Here is a 12,580-nt window from a genome sequence, read left to right as displayed (position 1 = left end):
CGGCCCGGTCGAGCTCTCGCGAGCTTCCAGGGATGGTGTGGGTTCGCCGTCGGTCCGCATCCCTCCGTTGTCCACCGTCTGCCCACTGAGCAGCCACACAGCGGGCGCTTTGTGGCCGTGAGGCCGTGGCCACGCGGTCCCCGCCCCGGCACCTTCAGAACATAATGCAGTGGTTACAGACAGGCGCTGGCGTTGGTGTATCTGACCTGGGTTCCGTAACTAATAGCTCTATGGCAGGGGTCCTCAAACTTTTTAAACAGGGGGCCAGTTCACTGTCCCTCAGACCGTTGGATGGCCGGACTATAGTTTTAAAAAAAACTATGAACAAATTTCTATGCACACTGCACATATCTTATTTTGAAGTAAAAAAACAAAACGGGAACAAATACAATATTTGTATTTGCATGTGGCCCGCGGGCCATAGTTTGAGGACCCCTGCTCTATGGCCTTGGGCAGGTTATTTAACAAACTGAGGACTGGAAATGCTTAGAACAATGTCTGGCACATAGTATTGTTGGTTTTATTAGTGTAAGTGTGTTTAGGGAGAAGGAATCTGCTCTCAGGCTTCCAACTACCATTGGAGAGGAAATCTGACAGGCCGGCGTGGCTCAGTAGTTGAGCATCCACCTAGGAACCAGGTCGTGCTGGATTCCCGGTGAGGGCTCATGCCCGGGTTGCGGCCAGTCAAGATTATTTCATCGTTGATGTTTCTCTCTTGCCCTTGCCCTTCCTCTCTGAAATAAATTTTAAAAAAATTTTTTTAAGAGAGGAAATCAGGAATTCCAAACCAAATGTAATACTATGAAGAATGTAGAGGCTTCTAAGCTGTGTAACTTGCCCATGTTTGACCGTGATAGCCCCTGGCTGTCTCTTATACAGAACCTGGCCAATGGAAGGGACCTGGATACTTCCAGCACAGCAAGAGGGGAAGTGAGAGAGACTCAATTCCAATATTCAGGTTCTGGGGGGAAAGAGTTTTCTTCTTGTGGCATTAAAAGCTTTACCTGAATTATCTAATTTAACCCTCACAATCCTCATAGTTTTATTAGTCTTATGTTACAGATGAGAAAACTGAAGCTTGGGGAGGTTAAAGGAATTTGCCCAACTTAGCCGACCCTTGGAAGCAGAAACTAGCAAAGTGGGATGCAAGATGTAACCCAATGTTTCTGAAATAAATTATTTTCTTTTTATCTCATAAGTTAAATTTCTGTCACTGTTTTAAAGTATAGTAGTCAAGAAGGTATTGTTACACTTTACAAACACACATATCTTGGAATACATGTTCAAATATAGGTTTGGAGATCACTGCACTGGAGCCTGAGCTTCAAACCACTTGGCTATACTGAGGGTCACAGCACAGGCCCAGAAAGGAAGGCAGGCTCGTGGGAAGGGAACACTGGACCAACATAGGGCTTCACTAGCTGGAGGGCCCAACGGTACCCATATGCAACCCTGCCTTGGCTGCTCATCCCTTTGGTGTACCTCAAACTGAATCCACAGCCCTGTGGTCAGCAGACAATTTGCTCCTGTTTCTACTCCAGCGCACATTAGCAGTGTAGTCCTCTCAGCCCCATCAGCCCATTTCTATCTTCAGTTACACCACTTTGGACAAGTTACCTAACCTCTCTGAGGCTGTTTCTTCATCTTTAAAATAGGGATTTTATTTATAGCTTTTCCCCAGAAAGGGTTTAAAGCAGAAACAGAGACACCTTAAAATTTTTGTAATGAGAAAATACATCTATCTAAAAGCACTTCACGTCCTGGCCCGTGTGGATAAGTGGTTAGAACATGGGCCCGTGCACTGAAAGGTCACAGGTTCAATTCCTACTCAAGGGCAGATACCTGGGTTGCAGATTCAATCCCTGGCCCTGGTCGGGCACATGCAGGAGGCAACCAATCAATGTGTCTTTTTCACATTGATCTCTCTCCCTGCATCCCTTCCCCTCTCTAAAAAGTCAATGGAAAAAATATCCTTGTGTGAGGATTAACAAAAAATAGATAAAAGCACTTCACAATTACTAACTCACTAATCCTCACAAAAACCCTACAAAGTGACTGCTTTTATTACCCCCATTTAACAGACCAGGACACTGAGGCATTAGAGGTGCCGGCACTAAAGGGCTTCCTCAATCCTGAGCAAACACACACAGCCAGCACCGGCCCTTCTCCTCAGCTGAAAACACTTCCATTCTCCTATACAGAGACATGGGCAAACATTTTTAAACATAAGAATAAAGCCAAGTGTCTTAAACACACTGCCTTAAATTTAAAGAGGAATCATCCCCTGCAGTGTGCTACAACTGAGATGCCAGGTGTACAAAGGACACATACTAACGTTACAATGAGTCTTACTGAACCCATTAACACTCTCCACTAGCAAAGTCAATTGCCCTTCATATTTATTCCATGTTCACGTCATGACAGATGTACACTCCATACCTGTGTTCACAGCTCTATTGGCTAAATATGGCTATATTTAATATGCTTGAAATATGAAGTAGAAGTGCCCTCACAAACGAACTCTACCTTCCCCGTCTATCATGGTTGTGAACCTGAATCTACATGTTCTTGGGCTGGCGGTTTGACTGTTCTCCTCTGGCCTTTGAGCAGGACCCTTCCCATACCTGTTACCCATGCTACTTCCAGTCACCTAACAAGGCACAATACAGGATGGAAAATTTGCAAGCATCTGCGGAGAATTATCATTTAACAGATTAACCACATGCCATATGCCAGAGCTGGGGGGTAGGACACTCACCCCCATCAGGCTGCATAGTGAGACTGGATGGAGCGGAGTGTGAAACTGAAGGCTTCCAGGCCTTGGCCATCAGAGCAAGTGGTACCTCAGCTGGGTTATCTGTCTGGTACCTTCTCCTCAGTCAGTCTTTCCTGGTTCAGAAACTCAGGTTATCATTCCCAATAACTGGATGGAATCTGTGAGACTGCCTAACACCAAACTCACAAGACAGTGATAAACCAAATGCCACTTTCTCCCCTTCACAATGGGAAATGAACCTGACATCAGGGCCCATCTTTCAAGCATAACCATCCCATAGGGAAAGTCATTCAAGAGACCAAATGATCAAACAGACGGCCTGGGGAACACAGATCCCCAAGTCAGTTGGACATACATCTATGGGCAATCTAATAGGGTAGAGCACTTGCTTAGAAGCCTATTCAAAGTGCTGTAGCTTTATAGTTTGAGTTATTGCTAACTTTAGTCTTGAAATTCTTAAAACACCTTACTCTTGCTCACAGAAATGTGAACTACATGTATGGGAGTCAGTCCCACATAGAAGTAGTTAAGGTGCCAAAGCATTCACTATGGAGAGATGTCTGAAAACTGAACCTCTGTAAACAAATACATTTAAGAGGGAGGAGGCAGAGATTCCACACAAGGAATGTCCAAAGTACAGGGGAAAGCAGGGATGCAGCATCACGAGAGAAGAGACAGGTTGAGAAGAGAAATGGTCCACTGTCCAATGTGACAGAAATGGAAAATGAGAACATTTTCCCAAGTGGAAAATCCCGCTTGTGATCTTTGAGAATAGTGCAGTAGAGCAGCGAGAGTAGAGTGACACTACCAAGGCAATTCTTCCGAGCTACGTTTGCAGCACAAAATGCTAGGGGTTGCCATAGTATTTCAATCCACAGGTCTTTCTTGAACAACTACCTTGCAGCCAGCACTGCAGGAGTCATCAGTGGTTAATGCAGACACAGAGCACTCGCCGGGGAGTCCAGGGTCTGGGCCACAGAGTGCCAAGTCACACAACTGGAAGCAGCCCTCCCTCTCTGGTTGAACCTGTTTCTCCATTTGTAAGAGCGGGACTAGAGGCTCCCAAATACCCCCAACTGGTCAACGTCTTCCAATCTCAGAGCTTTTGCATTTGCAGTTTCCTCTGCCTGGAAATCTCCTCTCCCAGCTATTCACATGGCTTATTCTCTTACCTCCTTCTCGGCTTTGCCTGAATGTGGAATTTCTACCTTATTAAGACCTTCCCTGACTACTCTATTTAAAATACCTACCCCACCTTCTCTGACACTATCCATACCCCTTCTTTGCTTTTACATCCCTCCATAACACTAATCACCACTTGACCTACTGTTTTACTTATCGGTTTATTATCAATCCACCCCCACCCCCAATGTCCATTTTCCCCACTAGACTTCAAGCTTCCCGAAAGCAGCACTTTGTTTTGCTCACTGTTCAGTGTGTGCCTGGCACAAAGTGAGCACTCATACATCTGTGAAGGAAGAACAAAATGCCAGCTCCAATCTCCAAATTACAGTGGCCACACTGGAGAAAATTTTCTTCAGGAGGTGGAGTCTACCAGCATATCAATTAAGGAGAGTGAATTCCGGGCCAGTGCAGTTTGACAGCCATCGTTTTAATGAGAACTTCTTCACCTGTGCTGGACTCCCTCCCTCGGAAGATTCCCTTCGTGTGGAGAGTCAGTATTTTGTACACCCAAAACCAACACCTAAACTCCAGCTGCAGCTGTCTTCCACCTTCTTCAGCTTCAGAGTTCCAGCTCTAGAGGACAGCACGGTGTGGACAGAGGGCGAAGACTTGTGGGAAAAAGTGATAGTGACATTCCTCATAGTTCGCTTCCAGGTCTCTTCCCAAGCTGACTCACAACCTCCAAAATAAGGTCAAATACCCAACAGGGGTGCACTTGCACCACACACAGTTTACAAAGTGTGCCAGGATCTTTATTCAGACCAGATGCCCTCCCCACAGGAGCAGTTGAGGAGGCCACTCCCCGCTTTTCCGATAGTAATAAGTAAGCCTGTGGTCTGAGCAGTACAGGAGGTTGGCTGGGAAATGGTCCACTGCTACCGTGGAGCCAGGCCTGTCTCATAGCCCTCCGTCTTCATGTCATTGAGCCCTAGCTCCTCATTTTGGTCAAACGTGCGCTTATAACGTTCCACCTTCATCTCCGGATCATCTTCAGGTGCATACACATTCTGGAAGGCCAAGGACAGATCATCAGTGCCAATACCATCCTGCTATCCTCCCTCCCCAGGCTGCTTCCAATGCCCACTTTCTCCAGAACTCTTGAGTTTTTTACTCTAAGCACCACCAATTCCCCATGACTAGGCTCAACTAGTGGGAAGCAACAGAGGCCACATGGGCCAGGAGTAGAATTAGGGAACAGTCCACCTAAAATACTTTCTACCTGCACCTTCTTATGAAGAGTGTAATAATAGTCTTAATCATGGAAGGACCTTAGAACAGTTTTGCCTGACCCATAATAACTGCTCATTAAATATTAATGTTATTGTCAATCACCAGAATATCTCCCCAGTCAGTTTAACGCCTTTCAGTTTTCCTATATTGGACAAGGGACCATTTCTCCTCACTCCACAATCAGACTTGCAGAATGAAAACATCATCACTGGACTTAGAGCTGGGGACAACTAGACTTTAGGAGGAAGGAGCCTAGAAGTATCCTTTTTTCACTCTTGACACACACTTACAACCACTCCCACATTCCCCCCTTTCTCCCTTATGTTCTAAGTTCTGCTAAGAGGTTCCTTGATAAAGAGCAGTTCATTTAGAACCAAGTCTCAGTTTCTGGAGAAATGATACATGTTCAAGGAAAGTCAGAAAACATATCTCCATGAAATATAAGGGAAGGTCTACTGTACCTGCAAGTAGCTGTTTCCTGCTGGATCATTCATAATAAAGTGGGCCTTCATTTTACCCTCCATGATCTAAAGAGGAGAGAATACAGTATGTAAATTTTACAAAGCATGGAGAAGCTAAGTCTACCAGATGAGAATCAAGCCAATTTACACTGCAGTATGCCCAAGTTTCATGAACTGGTGAAATGAGGTACTTCTAAAAGTAGAGTGGAGAAGATCTAAAGTAAGAATTGTTTACACCCAGCCGGTGTGGCTCAGTGGTTGAGTGTCGACCCATGAACCAGGAGATCAGGTTTGGATTCCCATTTAGGACACATGCCCGGGTAGGGGACACGCAGGAGGCAGCCGATCAATGATTCTCATCATTGATGTTTCTATCCCTCTCTCCCTCTCTCCCTTCCTCTGAAATCGATTTAAAAAAAGATATTAAAAATAATAATAAATAAAATAAGAACTGTTTGATATTATTTAAGAAACAATTTTACATCCCCAATTTCATCTCCCACTCCAAACAGGCCAACTTCTATCCCAGAAGACTGAAGGACTGCCCTTCCTCTACCCCAGCAGAAGACTGAAGGATTCAGTGAAGATACCACAACACACTATGGACTGGGGCCATGGCCTAGTTGAGGGTAGAAGGGAGGGAATCAAGACAGGAGATTAAATGAATGTGCCGTTATTGGAAACAGACATACCCCAGCCCTCTTCCCAGAACACCTGAGACCAGGAAATGGAGCACCCCCGACGGGAACCTGACCAGCCTGAGAAGAAAGACCTAACCACTCTGGCTTTGGCGCTACCTCAATGAGGCCAAACTAAATCCCTTACAATGAGCCCAGTGTCAGCAAATCACCGCCACTCGGGTTTTTTAGTTTTCTACTTTTAAATAGACAACAAATGATTACCAGACATCAAAGCCCCTAATATTGAAAGACAGACATTTACATGGAAAAAAAAAACAAAACAAAGAACAACTTAGAGGAAATGGAAACAATGCAAGGAAAATAAAGTGCCAAAAAAAAGCCCAACATTAATATTCTCAAGAAGAAAAAAATGCTACATCCTTACACTATTTTCTAAAAAGGCAGAGGAAGAGTACTCAAAGACCAAAAAAAGCTCTTGGAAAATAAAAATGTTAGTGAAAATGAAAACCTCAACTAAAAGATTGGAAAATAAAGTTGAGGTAATCTCCTCAAGTAGAGAAAACACAAAGAAACTGAAGACTGGACAAAGGATAAGTACTTTACAGAAGACCAGAAAGTCAGTCTAATATTCCAAAACACAGGGTTTCAGAAGGAACAGAAAGGAAGCAGTTCTCAAAAGGATCACCTTAAAAAGCTTCCTATAACTGAGCCACATGAGTTTCCAGATTCAAAGGACCTACCAAGTGCTTAGCACAGTGGTTGCAAACTGACCCCACACCAAAGCACATCCCGGAATTTCCCATCACAGGGACAAAGCAGTACAAGAACAGGTCACATACAAAAGATCAGAAATCAAAATGCCTGAAGACTTTGAAATAGCCAAACTGGAACGTGGAAAACATTAGTGCAATGTCTTTCAGATTCTGATGAAAAATTATTTCCATCCTGGAATTCTATTCCCAGCCATTAATCAATGTAGGGTGACTGAATCCTTGAATAACGAAATTTCCAGACATGTAAGGTCCCAGAAATCTCACTTCCCATGCACTTTCTCAAGAAACTAGTGGAGAAGATCCTCCAACAATATAAGGGAGGAAACTGAGAAAGAGGATGACATGGGACCTGGAAACCAGGAGAATCCCCAACACGCTGGTTAAATGTTTAAAAGGGAGCAAGAAAGGGTAGGCAGCCTCTCGTTCACTGGAGCCCCAGGACCACAAGTACTGACCAGCCAGAGTCCTCTCACCTGGTCCAACTTCTGGCTAAACTCCTGCAGCTTGTCCACCTGGCCAGGATTGGAACTGTCACCCAGTGTGAAAGGGTTCTTGGTCACCTGCAACAAACGTCATCCACACTGCTGTACGCTGGCTCTGTATTATAGGTTTGACCATAAGCCTGGTCGGGGTGGAAGTTAAGCCAACTTCTGGTACAACTCCTACAGCTTGTCCAGTAGGGGAAGCATGGTCTTCATTTATCCCATAACCACCTTTCTGATTATTCCTAAGAGCTTATGGATTAATCTGCCAAGGCGGCAACTGGCCGTGTGAAACAAACTATAAACATGTTCTTACAATATGAGTGAGCCCTAGTCCTAATTTAACAAGAAATGCAAAGTATAATTTACAAAGACAAAATGCCTAACGACTGAGAATTAAATGAAATGATTCATCAGGAGGACAAATATATGGGCTAAGTCGACAATGCATATATATGTTGGGGAGTTTTAGATGCTGAAAGGACCTTCACCCCTCATTTTACAGTGAAATGAAAACCACACACGTCTCAGAGTTAAGGCCTAGCTAGGAATTTCCAATCAGAATTTCCCATAAACTTATCTTCACAATCCAAAATAAATTTAAGTCTCTTAAATCAGCTTTAAGGCAAAAAAAAAACCCCATTATCAGCTCCCAAAACTAGGACATGTGAGGTTCCCTAGCCCCTCCCCACAGCAGCACTGCTGAAGTAGCCATGCACTACTCACCAGGTCCCGGATGTCTTTCAGCAGCCCCTCCAGTGTGGTGAACTTGCCTCCAAAGATAGCCATTCCCAACTCAAATTCCAGTTCTGGGATTTCCACACTGCACGTCTCAGACTGTGAGATGAGAGGTCAGCGTAAGCTCTAAATCAGGAGCCACTAGAGAAAGCTAACCAGAGTCCTCCTGCCACATTAATACCGCCTGTGACAGTTTGGGGACAAAGTCAACCGTCCCCGTTTTCTGACTTTCTAGTTAAAGCTGGACTCACTCCTATCCTATGTACCACAGGAATGGAACCAAACTAATAAAGGGACACTGAGTCATGGCTCCAAGCTGCCAGGTGTCCTGTCATCAGAGGCCAGAGACAAGAGCCTCACAGACACTGCCAGCAAACAGCTGCCCACTCATCAGAAAGAGCTTGTGGGTCGCCTTCTGAGCCTCCACTCACAGAAGTAAGGAGGCACCACACAGCCAAAAGACATCATTTAAAAAGACAATTTCCCCGAGAGACAAGTCACGTGAGGAAGACGGTCACTTTCCCACGCAAGCTGTTACCTTGAGCAGGTCTCTGGTCATATCTGAGGGGTCTGTGATACGGAGTGTGATCCTGGTGCCCAAGGGCTCTACTGCTCCTCCAGATTTCACCTGCAGACAACAGAAGTCAGCAACAGCAAGAAGACCCCGAGCCAAGCCTCGTGCCCAGCAGACCTCACAGGGTCGGCTTGGACCACCAATCAGGCCCACTAAAGGCTACCAAGCACAGAGCCTTCTAAATCAATAGTAGCAGCGGTCATCCAAATAAAAAACACCGAGAGTGCACCAGGAGCAAAGTGCTCAGCACCTGCCAAAACGCGCCCCAAGGTGACAGGAAACTCTAATTTACCTTTAAAAAAATGATTATTGGGATTTGAGAGGGACATTCAATTGCATCCAACATGTGAATCCCCTTTATAATATTCTGGCTTAAGAATTTAACAGCTTATGCTTGAATAGACTCAGGGAAAGGGAATTTACAGCCCTCCAAGGCAGCCCATTCTATTTTTATGAACTTCGAAAATGTTATTGAGTCAAAATCTGGCTCCTGTTCCTTAAAACCAAACTGTCTTAAACGAGCGTGCTTATGGAAGGCAACTGATCATTGTTTCTCTCACATCAATGTTTCGCTCTCTCCCTCTTCCTCTTCCTTCCTTCCTTCCTTCCTCTAAAATCAATGGAAACATGTCCTTGGATGAGGACAGAGAGGGAGGGAGGTCTTAAACAAGTTATGATTAAGCAGATAGAAGATAAACAAGTTATGATTATCTCTAACTTTTCTCCTCTAAGCCAATTCCCAATTCCTTCAATGGCCCCTCACCCTACACTAAGCCTAAGAGAAAGACCCATCCCCCACTTCCCTCATCCCAAAGCAGATTTAAGAAGGGTGAAGGTTAGAGAGGTCACCCTCAAGTTAGTCTTCCCAACCAATGGAGCCCTCACCTCATTGGTCCGATGACCGCAGTACTCGCAGTTGGTAGCCATGATGATAACCTCCTTAAAGTGGGGGATTTCTGGATCTGGAGTTAAGGGAACCTGCTTCCAGGATAGCAAGACCACCCTCTGAGAAGAACAAACCCAAACCCTGGTCCCAGGACTACAGGAAACAGATCCCAAGAAGCAGCCCTAGTCCTCCAGAAGAGGGCAAGGTCACAACCCACGGTGCCTCCTGTTCACAAATGTTGGCCCAGGCCACTCGCAGGAGCCAAGACTACAGCCCAATTCTCTCTGTAAACCCAGAAGCCAAGGTGTGGCCTCATCACAGGCAACATCCTCATCACTCAGAATGAAACGTGTTTTCCATGAAGGCAGTGGTCTCCAGCCTGAAGATATTCTTCACACCCAAGTCAGAGGAGCAACCCAACTGCCTGACGAAAGATACGAACTAGCTTCATGTTGGTCTGAGCTGGAGCATTGCATTCTGGGCAGTTTGTATTGAACTGCAGCACCTGGAACACAACATGGGGATGCGGGGGTGAGCCCTCCCCGGCAGGTGAGCCCTGTCAGGCTAAAGCATTCAGTTGGTATGCGGTGGTCGCCTGTGTTGGTGGAGAGGAAGAGAGCCACTGAACAGCATCAGTCTCAGCTCACAACTCTGCTCCTTCCTCCACAGTAGCCAATGGGACTCACTTCGTTTCTGAGATCTTCCTCTTGCGGCTTCTCTTCTGGCGCCTCTGCCTAAAGTAGCAGAGATGCAAATCACATGTTGCACGTGTATCTCAGCCTCCCGACCCCCTGCCTTGGAGCGTGGGAAAATGCTGTGGCTTGCTTTTGTCAGCTGCCACCTCATGAGTTTAACAGAGAAGCTAGAAAGCAAAGCCCCAATCAAGGGAAGAACAGAGCTTAAGGAAAGACCAAAGCTATTGTCGTCCTTTATTGTAAAGTGCACCCTAAGCCCTGACATGAGCTTGATGGGAAGCACAAACGTGCTGATAGCAGCAAAGTAAGTTTCCACCAACTCCTCTCTGGCTTCTTCAGCTCGCTTACCTGGAGCCCCAGCATCTCCTCCTGCTGCGGAGTCCGGTTATAATGTGTGATCACCAGGGCGTCATCTTTCTGGGGAGCGTGCGGGTTTTCCACGAAGCTGTTCCCTGAGGGGTCATCAATGATCTAACAGACGGGTAAAGATTAATTATAAGCCATGTAAAATCCTCCACCTACCATCAGCCCACTCAGGCACCACAGTGGAAAAATCCCAGACAGTCTTAACGGTTTCTCCTCTCTTAAACTGAGGCACCTAGACACCCTCAATACTCACCAGGGTGAAAGGAGAGGCCACCTGCTTCAGCTCTTTCAGTTTGACAATGAATTCATCCAGTCTTTCAGCGACGGCTTCTTCATTTGCCTGACAGGAACCGAGAGTAAAAGTATCAGCCCTGGTCATAGACCTTTATGCCCTCACTTCCTGTCGTGCCCGAGTCACTTCCATCAGGAAATCATCACCTTAGCGTGAGTGGGAACAGAGAGACTCAGACTTCACAAGAAGATGTAGCACATAATTTGAAGTTTATGGGTGGTGCCAGATGAGCCTCATTTTCTCACTCATTCAACCCTTTAAACCAGGCATTCGTGCCAGGTTAAATATCTGAGTCCCCTCATGGGGCTCCCCAGCTAGTTAGGAAGACAGATGACTAATACGTAATTATATCACTTCTGTCATAATAAACAGACAGTGGAACACTCAGAAAGCATAGCTAAACCCAAGGGAGGACAGGCTCTTCAGCGGTAATGATACATAGTCTGTTGGCGGCGACAGGCCTGAATATACACTGGCGAAGGCGAAGTGGAAAGAACAGTAGATGTTCTGTATGCAACATCTCGGCAGCTATGGCATCGCCATATACTTCCCCTAAAAGTCCTCCCGACATTCTGTCAGACAGTTCACCTAGTGGAAAGCTGAACACTCTATTCAGATGCATGTAAGTAATTCTTCCTTGAGCTGCTGCAATCAGAATACCCCAGCTCACCCTTCGAGTGGGCTGGTCCTGCTCCAGGCCAGAGATGGCTCGGCTGATCAGTCCTTCAACAGTGGTCAAAGCTGGGAATAAGAACAAAGGACAGGGGAGTCTGGGCTCTGCTCTCAAGTGCCTGTGTGACCCCGGGCAATTCGTGTGACCTCCTTAGGCCTTGAATTCATCTGTAAAATGAGGCTAGCAACAAAGTTCCATTCAGCTCTAACAACAGTGATGACAAAACCCTGTAAGTAAACACCATCTCAAACTGCTTTAGCTAAGTGTTCTGCTGATGGTCAGTCAATGAAGACCCCAACGTTTACCAAACCCACACACAGCCACTAGACCTGGCCGGGGTTTTACAAGAAAGTGAGTAAGGGTCCAGCTACGCATAAGCAGCCCAAATACCTGACCCTGAACTTACCTCCCTTCTGGCTGAAGGCAGGAATTTCAAAATCTAACTCTGGAATCCTTGTGGTGGCCGAGTCCGTCTTCACCACTTCCCGGTTCATGTCCTGGTCAGAGAGAAGCAGGTGCAGGCCAGAGAGGTCAGAGGTCAGAGGCCAGCAGTGCCCCCCCAGGGAAGGCCAGGCTGCCCTCCATCAGACCCCGGCTACCCACGTGGGGCGAGTTCCCCGCCTAAGTCCTGCTCACGTGGCGCCTTCTCAACAATGTACAAAGCCCTTGCACACGCCCCACCTGGTCGGCCTCCCACCTGGTCAGCCTCGGCACCGGCCCCCCTTTGTTTCTAAGGAGACAGGGAGGCGTGGACACGCAGGGGATTCACTCCGCCCGGGCCCGCCGCCCGCCCCGCGCCAGGCTCTCA

At 46.4% G+C, this 12,580-nt stretch overlaps 1 protein-coding gene across 1 annotated transcript in view; it reads right to left on the bottom strand.

Moving 5' to 3' along the window:
- Positions 1–2,382: 2,382 nt before the first annotated feature.
- The window catches only part of ZPR1 (ZPR1 zinc finger), a 14,818-nt gene continuing 4,620 nt past the window's right edge, over positions 2,383–12,580 (bottom strand). Inside the window, exons 3-14 of the mRNA XM_005856897.2 lie at positions 12,179–12,269; positions 11,770–11,840; positions 11,061–11,147; positions 10,790–10,912; positions 10,433–10,480; positions 10,185–10,251; positions 9,746–9,816; positions 8,825–8,914; positions 8,275–8,385; positions 7,540–7,626; positions 5,653–5,718; positions 2,383–4,968 (exon numbers count right to left, since the gene is read on the bottom strand). Coding sequence (XP_005856959.1) covers positions 4,837–4,968; positions 5,653–5,718; positions 7,540–7,626; positions 8,275–8,385; positions 8,825–8,914; positions 9,746–9,816; positions 10,185–10,251; positions 10,433–10,480; positions 10,790–10,912; positions 11,061–11,147; positions 11,770–11,840; positions 12,179–12,269 — 1,044 coding nt within the window. The 3' untranslated portion in view covers positions 2,383–4,836. The remainder of the gene's footprint in view (positions 4,969–5,652; positions 5,719–7,539; positions 7,627–8,274; positions 8,386–8,824; positions 8,915–9,745; positions 9,817–10,184; positions 10,252–10,432; positions 10,481–10,789; positions 10,913–11,060; positions 11,148–11,769; positions 11,841–12,178; positions 12,270–12,580) is intronic.

Source organism: Myotis brandtii, unplaced genomic scaffold, assembly GCF_000412655.1.
Source record: "Myotis brandtii unplaced genomic scaffold, ASM41265v1 scaffold105, whole genome shotgun sequence".
NCBI classification, from domain to species: Eukaryota; Metazoa; Chordata; class Mammalia; order Chiroptera; family Vespertilionidae; genus Myotis; species Myotis brandtii.
The sequence above is the reverse complement of the archived record's forward strand: the minus strand, read 5'-3'. Positions and strand labels throughout refer to the sequence as shown.